This window comes from Mycena indigotica, assembly GCF_014461135.1.
Source record: "Mycena indigotica strain 171206Taipei chromosome Unknown Mind.scaff0004, whole genome shotgun sequence".
Lineage (NCBI taxonomy): Eukaryota > Fungi > Basidiomycota > Agaricomycetes > Agaricales > Mycenaceae > Mycena > Mycena indigotica.
This window is the reverse complement of record NW_023503003.1, coordinates 5462391-5476010: the sequence shown is the minus strand read 5'-3', so window position 1 is coordinate 5476010 and position 13620 is coordinate 5462391. Positions and strand designations below refer to the sequence as shown.

General features: G+C 54.7%; 4 protein-coding genes across 4 annotated transcripts; 3 read left to right on the top strand and 1 right to left on the bottom strand.

Annotated features, from left to right (window-relative positions):
* Window positions 1-87: 87 nt before the first annotated feature.
* Window positions 88-900, bottom strand: MIND_00550600 (N-acetyltransferase domain-containing protein; the record flags this gene model as incomplete). The annotated part of the gene is made up of 3 exons (XM_037362285.1): window positions 88-332; window positions 377-646; window positions 699-900. 3 exons carry the CDS (start codon window positions 898-900, stop codon window positions 88-90), a joined length of 717 nt encoding a protein of 238 aa, XP_037222577.1.
* A 2116-nt stretch (window positions 901-3016) lies between these two features.
* On the top strand, window positions 3017-5179 carry MIND_00550500 (PAH-inducible cytochrome P450 monooxygenase; the record flags this gene model as incomplete). Its single annotated transcript, XM_037362284.1, has 13 exons — window positions 3017-3149; window positions 3196-3296; window positions 3346-3478; window positions 3529-3626; window positions 3671-3767; window positions 3817-3889; window positions 3943-4163; window positions 4210-4304; window positions 4351-4661; window positions 4708-4815; window positions 4865-4895; window positions 4947-4963; window positions 5011-5179. 13 exons carry the CDS (start codon window positions 3017-3019, stop codon window positions 5177-5179), a joined length of 1587 nt encoding a protein of 528 aa, XP_037222576.1.
* Window positions 5180-5830: 651 nt separating this feature from the next.
* Window positions 5831-6217, top strand: MIND_00550400 (uncharacterized protein; the record flags this gene model as incomplete). The annotated part of the gene is made up of 2 exons (XM_037362283.1): window positions 5831-5946; window positions 5995-6217. The coding sequence occupies 2 exons, from the start codon at window positions 5831-5833 to the stop codon at window positions 6215-6217; spliced, it is 339 nt and encodes a 112-aa protein (XP_037222575.1).
* A 1920-nt stretch (window positions 6218-8137) lies between these two features.
* MIND_00550300 (uncharacterized protein) lies at window positions 8138-9106 on the top strand (the record flags this gene model as incomplete). The annotated part of the gene is made up of 2 exons (XM_037362282.1): window positions 8138-8346; window positions 8408-9106. 2 exons carry the CDS (start codon window positions 8138-8140, stop codon window positions 9033-9035), a joined length of 837 nt encoding a protein of 278 aa, XP_037222574.1. The 3' UTR covers window positions 9036-9106.
* Between the last annotated feature and the right edge of the window lie 4514 nt (window positions 9107-13620).

The window sequence follows — 13620 nt, the reverse complement described above, 5'->3', positions numbered from 1 at the left end:
ACCGTCAAAGGTCTTACGGAAGAATATCAACCAAATTCTTGAAGACGAGCGTGTTTATAACCCTACCCACAACTGAACAACAATAAACTAGCCATGATTCCACTCCAGAACATGTACTCCTCTTCGCTCTCCTCGCACCTCGATTGCATCCTCTATGGTCTTGCGGAATGAAAACCCGCATTTCTCGAAGACTCGCACGCTTGCTTTGTTGTCCTTCAGAGTGGTCACAACCATTTTCCGAACTCCCATGCGAGGTATGGCCCACTCTTGTATTAAAGTCTGCAAGGCATCCGACATAATGCCACGGCCATGATGACTTGGAGCGAGGTAGTCTTTGGAAATTCAGAATAAATCTTCTCTAAAAGTCTCAACGTACCACCAATCGTCCAGATGTCAGGCTCCTCTCCTCTGATCGGGACCTCTTGCTCTGTGAATCCGCTCCCTTCGAGCTCCCACCACTGCCCTGCAAGGTCAATTACAAGGTCACCGAGAAACACGTCGCTCCCATCCTCCCGCAGCTCACGAATAGCCCGCACGGGACACGCATCGACTATAACTGGGTTTGTTTTGTCTTTTAACGCCTCAAGCTCTGCCAGGAACGCGTTGCTGGGCGGAACAACTCGCCCAAGCCACCATTCAGCGTCTTCTACGGTTTTCTTTTCAGTCTCATCCCGCTCCCAAGTTAGAGAACAGCTGACCGAGCTTATATGGATGAGGTACACTGCTGATCCATGGGTGAACGCGTTCGTCGTCCAAGATAGGGACAATATATTGAGCGTCCCTCGCTCTGGGAGGCGTCAGAACGATGTTTTCGTGTCCTTTGCCCTTCAAGCGCAAAATCGGCTCTCCTGTGGTCGGAAGGACCTCGAGCGGGTGGAATTGGTGGTTAGGATGAAGCATCTGTCGTATCAAATATTCAAAACTTGAGATTCATTTTAAGTATAAGCCACTAGCGTCGATGGACAAGATGATGGAATCTGACTCGACAGTTGTGTTGAGATTGAAGGTGATAACTAGGCAGTGCATTTTTGAGTCATCATTCTCTCAGGAAACCAAGATAAAAGCCTGAGCGTTCACAGGTGCGATTGGCATCTTGGCATTGATAACTCGAATATGGGCTTAAAGTGTGACCCGCTCACCAACGAGCCGTTTTTTCCCATCCAAATATCATCATCACCCACACCGCAACTTACTGACGCTGCAGCAATCGTGCTAATTCTCGACGACGAGCGCGTCTACCCGGGGCTGAAAGCAACGCCATTCTCGTATACTCTTGATGAGCACTTGCTTTTTCTTCCGGTCTGTATTCATCGATTCTTGGTAAATAGCGGACGGAGAGTGGTGGCTGAATTCAACGAAGGCAGTGACAGATCGGCAAATCGCACAGCTAGATGCCGCCAGTGAAGACAAGGTCGTTGATTTTTGCCTACACGAAATCCTTGAAGATGGCACACAAGTTTATCTGGGAGACATCACCATCCAGCCGATGGCGACGAGCGGCGGCTTCTTGAAGTAAAACGCGACGACGAACAAGTTTGGGCTATGGGCGGCGGGCTTCGTATTTTTTCTCGACCATTAACGTTGCAGCCAGACAGGGCATCATGAGGGACGCAGTCCGGACGCTTTTATTGAAATGGGCGATTGCAGGTGTTCCAGAAAAAATGGGTTTCGACTGGTGAGAAGCGTTGGAAGGAGTATCGAGGCGAGGGGTGTAATAAACGTGCAACGTGCTCGAGTGGCGACTGGAGTGGATGATTGAGGGTCAGATTTCTACTACTGTAGTTTTGGCGGAACTCGGCTGGGCTAACTGTTAGTGTAACAACATCATCATTCGAGTCAAGAGCGACCAGTAACGTGACACCCGATGGCATCAACGGTCCGTGCGCACACGCCGCCCTCAAATACCCCGCGCCAACATTTGGTTCTTCATCTCTTGTGCTCGGGCACGTACCATCGGAAGTGAGGTTAACACCGATCCGTGGTCTTTTGCTGATTGCAAATTACATCCGAACCGTTCGTCTGCTTCGGCTTACGACAATTTTTGGAAACCCTCTTCTTCCTTGGGATGATACTTTACTGGTCGGAGGGAAGTGATAATAGTAGCTTTGTCTTGTAGTACCTTCCTTCCAATGCATTTGTTGTCCCTCTTGAAGATATTGCTAAGAAATGATTTGAAGATGGCTAAGAAGTGGGATTCATGGTGACACCTTCAGAAGATTTGGCCCCCTCGCTCTCCACAAGGTGTCTGCGTTCGTTGGAGTCCTGGGAGCTTATAAAATGGCGCATTGCATCCTTCGCACTACTCTGTGTACGCGAAACCAACGCGAAACTGTGGAATGCCAGACTGAGCAACAGAGCAAGTGGATTCAGAGGCATTGTCATTATGTAAAGTAACCCCATGGGCCTGTTGGCGGAGCCATGTTTATGGGCTGTAAGTAATTGCTCAAACGCGGCGAGCCGCCGGCGCTGTCTTGGCAGTTATATACTTGTGGGTTTGCCGACGACATTCAGAATGCAGAAGAAATAATGCGCTGATCCATTATGTAGTATGTATGAGGAGACTCGAGTCTGACCAGTTAGTTATTTGCCAGTTGTTCGCTCTTGTTCGACTCGGCCGCATGTGACGCGTGCGACCAATCTTATCCTGAACCACCACCACCGTGACCGGAAAGAGGGTGTCTACTATGCCTTGACTATGCCGCTGCTCCGTTCCTTTACATATTGCATACGGACACCAATCGCGTTGCAATGCAATTTCGATGCCCTAACAGCCATTACGTTAGGGTCGGCGCCTATGATTCTGAAAATCCCAAGAAGAAAAAGGACACGCTCTCGGCCAATTTTCGGTTTTGCCCCTTGAGCACTGTGCAAGCACTGTGTCTGCTGTCCGTCTCTTGCTTGTTTCACGTTGCGCCCATTCACTCGCTATATTTAAACTCCTCCGTGGCCTCCAAGACACGCCGTGTTGTTCTTGACTGAATAAATAGGTCATAGACAAAGGTCAACCACAGAAACTATGGACGCCCCTCTCCAGCTCCTCCCAGCGCTCGCGCCTCTTTTCGCTGCCGCTGCGTACCTTGCATTCAAGAAGCGCTCTGCCTCACAAGTGGCCAAGGTTCCTGGTCCATCGCCGTCTTCATGGGTTTATGGTGAGTGTGGCCTTCCATCGATGACAATTACTTGACGGCGATACAGGCAATATGGTTGAGCTTGACTTGGCCCCGACCTACGGGGACTACGAGTTTGCCTGGCAGCGGGAATACGGCCCCGTCTATCGCATTAAAGGCGCTTTCGGAGTGCGTCCCTAGCTCTTGCCGCTATTGTTCTTCACTAATAGCCACCCAGGAGGACCGTCTTGTTGTCTCCGATCCCGCTGCACTGCAGCATATCATGAACAACCGCTCCTTTATACGCGCTATCGCACAGTGGAAGCCCGGGACGCTGGTTTTTGGGCAGGGTAGCATATTCTGCGCGGAAGGTAGGCGGTGCCGAAAATGAGCTAGTTCTTGTTCTGACTTGCTCATGAAGAGGAAAACCACCGTCGCATTCGCGCTGCTCTAGCCCCTGCCTTCTCAGTGTCAGTTATTCGGTCTTTTGCACCAGTATTCTCCGAGGTCGCGCAGCGGGTAGGTCACCGGTGCATCTCTAATCAGGCACTAACGTCGAGTAGATAACGCGCGTGTGGGAGCAAACAACCTTATCAGGACCCAGACTATTAAACGTCTGCGAACTGATTGACCGCGGGACGCTGGATATCATCAGCCATAGTAAGTTGTCGTTTTTTGGAATGAAAGGCTTTGACTGACGCGTTCCAAGCTGCCCTTGGCTCACCACTCGACACGGTGACGAACCCCGACCACCCACTCGCCCACAGTCACCTGGAAGTCCTGTGAGTGCAATGATGTTGCCAATTTCAATTTCAAGTTAAAACGTTTCCCTCAGTGCCGCGGGTTTCAAACGGAGCAAAGCAACCATCATCGCCAACTTCTTCATCCAGCGCACCCCACTCGCTGTTCTGCAAGCCGCAGCATATCTTCCCACCGGGGCATTCGCCGTCATCCGCAAGTTCAGAGATGTTACTCAAGAGTTGGGCTCGCGCTTGATCAAGGAGAAAGTGGAGTCGGCGACAGAGGATTCAGAGACGGACATGCTGAGCATTCTGAGTGAGTTCTTTTATCTTGTTTTGACCTTCAAATAACTCTTTTCCAGTCAGAGGCTTGGTGGGGAATCGGAAGAAGAGCATCTCTTCAGAAGAGCTCGCAGAACAACTGCGGGTGATCTTGCTCGGTGGCCAGGATACCAGTGTAACGCTTGCATTACTCGTTTATCGTGCTTCTGAGGACTTTCCAGGCTGTTGAGCTCAGCTGGATGCTTTATGAGCTCGCCAAAGACCCAGAACTACAAGATGCCCTCCGCGCCGAGATTCTCGAGGCCCGCGCCGCCTCTGACACGCCAGACTACGACGCGATGCCGTTGCTTAACGCGCTGATGAAAGAGACACTTCGTCTATACCCCGCTGGCCCATATCTGGAGCGCGCAGCGAGCGACGACCTTATTATCCCGCTGGCAGAGGAGCTGACTCTGACCGACGGCGAGCGGGTCAAGCAGCTCAACGTCGCGAAAGGACAGTACATCATTATCGCTGTAGCTGCATACAACCGGTGAATACTCTTGACTATATTCTCTGGTCGTTCTTAATTTTTGCAGCCTCCAATCGATATGGGGTCCCGATGCGGATGTGTTCAGGCCCTCGCGGTGGCTCGAGGGAAACGGCAACCCGTCCAAAGGGCAGGCGATCGGGCCTTATGCAAGCCTGTGTGTCGTATTCGCTGTCTATTCCGCGTTGCACACTGATAGAATGCAGATTCACCTTCTCTGGTGGCTTCCGTCCTTGCGTGAGTACCACTTTCCTGAACGATCATTGCAATGCTCACCATCATCTGCAGATCGGCTGGCGCTACTCGTGCGTGTCTAACTTTTATCAGACCCCTGTTTGAATTTTTTGTTCAGCGTCCTTGAAATGCAGATCCTCCTCTGCGAGTTCCTCGCCAACTTCAAGTTCGCGCCCAACACGAAGGTGGACAACGTCCTGCGGCCGATGTTCTGTGGGACGCTGGTCCCGATTGCGTCTGACGGGCAGAAGCGCATGCCGCTGGTGGTTGAACGCGTCGCGCTGTAAAAGTCACCATGCTTGAAGGAAACCGGTGTTGAGTCACAAGTGATATTTTAGACTTCCCATACTATTTCTTTATTACATTAACTTTGAATCTAACAGCTTCGATGATGTTTGCTCTACGCGCGAACTCTGGGTGTAGGTACGCTGCGTACGCAACCAACGTAACGAGGTATCGCAATGCTGATCAGCTGAGCATACTCCTGCTTCGATCAGCGGGTATTAATACGCATCTGTTCAACTGAAAGTTCAACTGGGACTTGATCGGGAGTTCACCTGCCAGAGCAAGAATAGCAAGATCCACCTTGAACGCGTCCAATGGGCGTAAACTCCGCTGCTTCTGCGAACTTGGGAGTCGCGAGGCGGATAGTTGAACATGATTCGTCTTGGGTGGGGCTGCTGTTCACACAGATGAGGGCCCGCCGCCACTCAGGCCGGCAGTTCAACCCGCCGGAGTTCTGAGCCTACTACTCCTAGACACCGCAGGAAGCACCGCGGATAGCTCCAATTTGGGACAGCGTATAAGTACGCGTGCATCGGAAGTCGGAGCACTCCCACTGGCCTCACTGGCGCCGAGCGCTCGTTTGCTTCACAATGTCAAAATCTCCAAGCTTCCTGCAGTAACCCTCTGATTTGTTTATCCGCTCCCACCCGCTCATGCTTCCCGCTAGCGCTACGGCCCGGATTTTCGCTGTCTCTCACATCATTTCGCTGGCCGAATCGGTCGCTTGTGCCCCCCTTCCCCTTCTGCAGCGCGACGAGTCAGGGTCGAGGTAAGGAGTGGAACTCGAGGCGAGAGCAAAGTACTAACTTTCACGTAGCAGCGGCAGCGGGGTCTACATCGGCGTCGCCCTTGTGCTGGCCGTCGTCCTTCCTGGCGTGTCTGCGGTGCTGTTCTGCTGTGTGATGAGGCGGGGACGGCCCGGGAGGGTATCCGCAAAGAGCGTCGACACGGAAGCTGGCGACGAGAAGACAGCTGCTAGCAGTGAGCTGAGTGCAGAGGCGGAAGAGTCCATCACAGTGGCCGTGAACAGCATAGTATGATTGTATTTACTTATAGCTCGATTATTCTGGGAGGACCAGTACTAGCTAGCGCGAGCACATCTGTCAGTCCCGATTCGGATCATTGATCATTTCCAGGCCGGGCCGGGCCCCGCGATCCGGAAGCATTAGAGCACGGCGATGTCCTCGCGCGGTTGCCAGTGGGAATCTTGGCGATCATGAAAGGAAGCGGCCACTTGGACTCGGATGCATCAGCGGTTCGCGTCGCGAGAGCGACACCGGAGAGCGATCAGGCTTCAGCGCTGCCTGTGCTGGTGGCCACCGTGACATATATATACCGGCGAGAACGCAGCGCATGCACGATGGGGGCCCGGTCATTTTTATCACTGCTGGCAGGATTGATGGCCCAGATTCAAGTTCGCCATTCGTCGAATTCACTTCATGCGCGGCCCGGGTGTGTGTTTGCGCCGCGCGGTGTTGCTTGTCCTGGTAGCTGACCAGCACCGGTCTCCCTATAGGCGGACGCATGGAACCGTATACGTCCTCTTCACAGTTCTCATTGCCAGTGGCACACAAGCACAAATAAGCCACACGACGGCCCCGGTGGCCACGGCTCTGGAACTGTACTTATGTCACCCCAGTCCACACTGGCGCCAATGCTGCGACTAACCTTTGAAGTTATAGTCGGCGCAACATCACCGAAAAGCCCGTTGATGTGCTCTTCATCGTCGCCGGTGTCGTTGCAGTAATACTCCTCGGGGCGCTGATCACCACCATCACGGTCTTCTGCGCCGGCCGCAGACCGGATGCGAAAGGCGCGGCCGACGGCCCGGGGGAGCCCGACTCGGAAAGCGGCGTGGACTTGGTCCCGCGGCAGTTCGAGCTGGCCCAGCGCTTGAGCGCGGGTAGATCGAATTCGATCGCATCGTGGCACCCTTTCGTGCAGCAAAACATCGGGCGCGTTTTCGGGGTCCCTCCTTTGGCGGTTTCGAGGTCCTCCGGCCCGGGGTTCCCGCCTGACTCGGCGCCCCCGACAGCGCAGCTCAGCCGCATGAACACGGAGGCGTCCACATCGACACAGCAGCTTTACCTCTCTAACCAGATCCGGCGCGCCAGGCAGAAGCTCAAGGCCGCGGAGCTGGAGGCAGAATCCGTGCGCCTAAGGGACGTTAACCGCGACTCGATTGGCGGGAGCACAGTTGTTGACCACCAGAGTAATTATAAGCGCGGGTCAGACTTGACCACGGGCAGCCTGAGGGGCAGGGCGGGAGACGACCAGGGGATCCAGGAGCAGCTGCAGAATGCCCTCACCAACATCGAGCAGCTGCGCGCGCGAGTTCTGGAGCTCGAGTTTCAGTTGACAACGCCAGGCCTTGAGCCGCCGCCCGTCTATGTCGAGTAGTCCAAGGACTCAAACCCCTATTAACAGTTGGTTTACAACAAGGGCCAGCGTTGATTTTTTCAGGCTGATTGCGCCATCATTGTTGTTGTGGGGCCCGGGGGATGGGATGGAAGGGAACTGGAGTTCTGCAGGACACGGATCGTAAGGGGAGGAGATCAATGTTGGTCTCTGGCACGTGATTTGATGCCCGATGGTGATCATTGATGGCGACAGTAAGTAAACGTTATACAACATGGAAAGCAGAGACAAAGCGACGATGGGTATAACCCGTCGACACGACAGCCGGCGGCGATAAGGGAAGGAGACTGCGGCGTGCGCGTGGGAGTGAGGACTCCGTCGCAGGCGGCGCCGCGGCGAACACTGGCAGTATATGATTCTATTTCTCGACCAGTGTTCTGTGAGAGTGCGAGTGCATCTGTCCACGCGCGACATCCTGTCGTTCATCATTTCCGGGCATGTAAGTATGTCGCGACGGCCCACGGTCCACAGACACTACTTATAGCCGCGGGCCCCGGGAAGTTGGAACTTGAAGGAGCCTGAGCCCCCAGCCTGGTGCTGTCATGGGCCCCATGGCGCACTGGCAAGCTTATGTCCCCGTGATTCCCCAGCTCAGCGAGCGCTGCACACCAACCCGGTGGACGCGGATGGCCCTCGGCCGACTCGCACTGGCGCTCCATCTCCTGGGCCCGGGCCCGCCGATTGCGATTTCGATTGTCATCAAGCCTGCCGCAGTCGCAGCGCTGCCATTGCCGTGTCTGCATACAATTATGTGCGTATCATGCCCCATCTTGCACTACGGTCGTCGCGGTCCGCTGACTAATACCCCGCAGACAGCGGCGCGATGCAGACTCCCCGGGCCCGCCGGCGCGCACCATGCCCTGGCCCGAGGTGCTGACGATCGTCGGCGCCGCCGTCGCTGTCCTTGCTGTCGCCGCCGTCTCCCTCGCATGCTACTGGCGGTTCACGCGGCGGATCAGCCAGGACGTCGCGCCGCGGCCCTTCGGACTCGGCGGGGCGCGGCCCGGGCGGGCGGGGTCCCTCGCGTCGTGGGCGCCGGCGATCAGACGGAGCCTCCGCCGGTTCCGCGATCGGCGGGTGAGGGACGGCCCGGGGGCCGAGGATCAGCCGCTGGCGCCCCGACGCACGGACACCGGGTCCACGACGCACGAGCTGTACCTCTCCAACCAGCGCCACCGCGCGCGGGAGAAGCTCGACGCGGATCCGGAGTCGGACATAGAAGCCGCGCCGCTCCATCGCAGCCCCTCCGTGGGCGAAAGCACCGTCACCGGCGACGCGGACAACGACGGCCTCGGGCCGGAGACGGTGCACACACAGCTCGCGAGTGCGCTCAGCCGCATCGAACAGCTCAACACGCGGATTGTGCACCTGGAGCTGCAGCTGACGGAGTCGCTGTTCCGCCCCCCCGCATCGAGTTCCGAGAGTGCAACGGTCGAATAGTCGTCGAGACAACGAGACGAGACCAGTGCATTGAAGGATGCCACGGCGCCGCTTGTCACTTGAGAGCTTGACCCCGGCCCAGTAGAGGGAAGAATCACTTTTAATCACTGGTATAAAAAGCTAACTTGCCAGCTTGGATATTGCTCTGTTCGCAACCCGAGAGCACTGCCATGTCAGCACAGGAGAAGGCCTACCCAAATATGCCAGCCTGTTTCGATCGATTATACACCTAAAAAGAATGTGTAAAAAAAAAGAAATTTTTATACCTCTATTAGCACCCAAAAAAATTATCCCAAATTCACCTGCTTATGTGAAATAGGTGCTATAAACAGACTTAGTGTTTGTCACCCAGTTTTGGGGCAGATCAAACACCCTTTTTAAACCAGTTTTTGCATTAAAATGGGAACCAAAAAAATATTCACTTATATGACATATATCAGGGCCCTGGATGTCAATCCCTGGGTTCAAGAAATTGTAAGGGCAACCCTGGAGGCCTGAGATCAAGGTCCTAGCAGGGGAGGATCCAATGACTCATTGGGCCCGACATGACCCGATTCGAACCTTCAACCACCGACAGCGACAAGCGACCAAGTTAACAGGCCCTTTCGGTTTCAATCTACCCCCGCTCGCCATACTCGCGGGCCCGACGATCCGTCTGTTCTGTTCCGGCCGTGCGTTCTTAGGAGAAGTCCTTGCACGGCCCAACCCGCAGTCTGACATAATATTGATAGTATTTGTCATGGGCCACCTGTGGGTAAATCTGGGGTGGCCCATACCCATTCCTGCCAATGGTCTGGGCCCGCTTCAGTGGGTGCGGATACCTGCATTTTGGCCAACGGGCTGCGGGTGGCTGGCGTTTCACAGGCCCATGGACTGCCAGTCCAATTGGTTTTCCAGTCCAGAAATGCTGAGGCCATCTGAGCCATCAGGAAGATGTCGGCTAGGGCTGTCATGGGTGTGGATGCCCCCAGCAACAGCCGTTGCCGCCATCTGAGCCCAGTCTCTGACCCGTTTGGAGCGCCAGGACAGGACCCTTGATACTTGGGACCAATGTCGAATCCCAAAATCAGCCCAATTTTCACTTTTGTCCAAACTTTTTTTCAGACCCCTTGCCAAAAATCTGTCCGAAAACAGCTCCGGTACCCCTCTGATCTCCAAGAATGTCCAAAACTGCCTCCGGCATGTAAAAAAAATCGTAAAAAAATTTGCCATTAGAAGTACGAGATTTTGACAAAATTTGCTCAAGTTGTGGCGCTTCTGAAGCAAAAATGGGTAAAATCATCCAGGAGCTGTCTGCAGCTGACAATTAAGCCTAAATTGCATTTAGGGCCATGACTGTGTCCGAACTTGAGGCTGTCTTCCACCCAATCCTGATTCCTGAATTGCAGAGCGAGATTTAGAGCATAATGACCACATCAGGAACTTATTCTACAAGACATATGTATAGCTACAACTAGACAGGGCTGGGGCTACACCCCAGCTTTGAATGTTGCTTGAATAACATGAATTTCTAGATTAAGAACATTGCCAGTAACTACAGAAAGGCACACAAATGCTCAATAGCCTTTTTATATGTCTGGTCTAGTATTGTTGCTAGTATATGTAGATTGCAACCCAAGTCCGTAAAATCTATGTATTTATTTCTCAATTTGTGGGCAATTTGAGAATACTTACTTAACACACTTCAGTGTTATCATTTAAAATAACCCTAGATATAACTTGGTGATAGTACTGGGTGCAAGATATCACTAACAGCTTTGTGTCCCAATTAGAATTGGTCACATTTTACAGCTTTCCTTACTAATTTAGGGCTTTAACAGCAGTGATCCCAAAAATGGAAGTGTGGAGGAAATCAATTGTTAAAGTCAGTGCCAAACATGTGCATACATTCACACGACATCTGCTTAATATAAGAGTAATCCAATAGTTCCATTGATGTTCTTGGAAATTCAGCAGACTGACTCAGGTTGATGCTACCAGGTCCTATGACTGTGTGAATTACCTTCCCAATATGGTAATGTCATGTCACAGTCACAGTCCCCTGGCAGAGCTCAAACCAAAAAGTCCAACCTATGTTCATTTGTGCTACAAATTTAACTGAGATACTATATTGACTACATTGTGCTACAGAACTCCCCCCCTTAGCTACAGTGGGTTTTGCTTTTTCCTGATGTATTTCTTTTCTGGCACCCCCTTGCTGAATTCAACATATATATATGCGATGTTCAATCACATAGTATAATTTTGGCCAGCACACTCACGCCCAAACTTAGTTCAAGTCCTCGTCAATCAAACAAGAAGAAGCGGCCACGGCATCAGCATCTGCATCCGCGTCTGGGCTATTAGCGTCGCGAACATCACAATTAATATAGCGGCCAGTGATCAGGTCCCAGTCACGGTGGCACATATACATATACCTGCGAGGACTTGAATGCATGCACGATGCCAGTGGTGGCCCGGTGCCCATGCCCTCTGTAGTAGGCCCCAGACCCATGCCCCACCTGCCACCGCCGGCGCCATCGCATTCGTACCATGCCCGGTATGTCTCCCGGGCTGGCTGCACTGTGCCATTCTTATCCCTGGAGCTAACCAGCGCTTCTTCCAGCGGGCGGGCGCACGGACCCAGATACCCCCTCCGAGTCGTCAAGTTCTTGATCCCGTTCTTCCCGGACGTCGGCGCAGCCGCGCTCCAACCGCCTGCGTCCGGCGTATCCGCCTCACGTGCCACCAGCGATTCAGCTGGCAACAACGCGCCGCCACACCGCGAAGCCGTTTTCGCAGCCCGTCGACGTCGCGCTCGTCCTCGGCGGGCTCGCCGCCCTGATACTCCTCGCGGCGCTGATCACCACCATCATGATAGCGGCCTTCTGTCGCCCCTACACCTGTGAGCGGCACAACGCTTGAAGTCGCCTCAGACGCCGAGCAAGACGGCACTGGCAGCGCGGACGAGCGCGGGAGGGACAGCAGCGTGGACTTGGTGCCGCGCCAATTCACGCTGGCGCACAGCAGATCGAATTCCATCGCATCGTGGCACCGCTTCGTCCCAGCGCAACATCATCGCGCGTGTCCTCCCCGGTCGCCCGCCCGCGGTCGTGCAGCTGAGCCGCACGAATACCGCGGCGTCAACGACGACACAGCGGCTCTAGCGCGCAAAGCGGAAGGTTGCCGAATTGGAGGCGCAGTCCGTCCGTCTCCGGGACGCGGAGCGTGACTCGCGGCACTCGATTAGCGGGAGCACGGTTGTCGACCACCAGCCTAGTAAACGCGCCGCGTCAGATCCAGACTTGAGCAGGGCGGGGGATAATAGTAGTCACGAGATCCAGGAGCAGCTGCAGCACGCGCTCTCCAACATCGAGCAGCTGCGCGCGCGCATACTAGACCTCGAGCTGCAGCTGACGACGCCCGCCCTCGAGCCGCCGCCCGTGTACGTCGAGTAGCGGAAAGGAAGCGAAGAGTGGGCCATAATCCACGGCCAGACAGTGTCTCCGAGTGCGAGTCTTCGGGTCCGATTACGCGCATAAGCTGTGACTCGAATATGATACGCTTGAGAGTAGCAGCCATCGGTAGGGAACCGAGCAGCTCACCATGGAATCTGGATGGTGGGAGCAGATCAACAGTGATTATGGCACGTGATTCATTCGCCCTTGATGATCAGATGGGCGGTGTCAGCGATCCTCTTCTGCCGTGCGCGGGTACGAGAAGGGCGAGAACGGGGCAGCTCGGATTACCTCGCTCTGCCGGTGGCCAGCCCATGTGTGATTGCATTTATAACTTGAAGTTGCGCCAGCGCTACATTCATCATTTCCGGCATGTTACGGAGCTAGTGTACGGGCGCAGTTAAGAATGGTGTCGGTGCAGCGCAGGCGGCAGGCCTAGATCTAGAGACCGGTGCATATCAGGACGGTGCCGCTTCACTAAGTTGATGCACCGTGGGATATGCGCACGACCGAACATTGATCACAAAGAAGTTGCCACCTGGATCCGGATCCGAAGTCGTCCCTATTCCTGGCGGGAGACGATCAGCGTGAGCCTCCAGCTCCAGCGCCTGACGGCCCGCCAGTGCCACTGGCACATATATAACTGCTGGAACGCGGCACACGCACGATGGTGGCCCGCCGGCGCGCTGCCAGCACATTCGCAGGATCCATGGCCCAGATCCAGAAGTCGTCGACGCCCTACCGTCCCAGTGATCATGGCCGGTATGTGCACTGGCAAGAGTGCAGCAGCTGCTGATAGTCGTCCTCCCCAGGCCAAGCGCCGGCGGGCGAAAGCACGGAACGGTGTACCGCCTCTCGATAGTCCTCGCACAGAGCGGCCGCACGAGGGGGTGCTCGCCGCGGCTCTAGAATCATCGGCGTGCGTCGTCTCCGAGTCACACCAGCAGCCGTACCGGACTGACGTTGCCCAGAAGCCCCAGCCCCAGCCCTATGGTGCACCCTAAGACCCTCTAGTTAGAGGGATAGAGGGGGGTACTCTCTCCCTCTAACTAGAGGGGGTTGAGCCAGTAGCGGGCACCCCCGCTAAATACGGCTACCAAGGCCAGTCTTGGTAGCGGGGAGACAGCCCCAGAGGCTGCCATCACCCT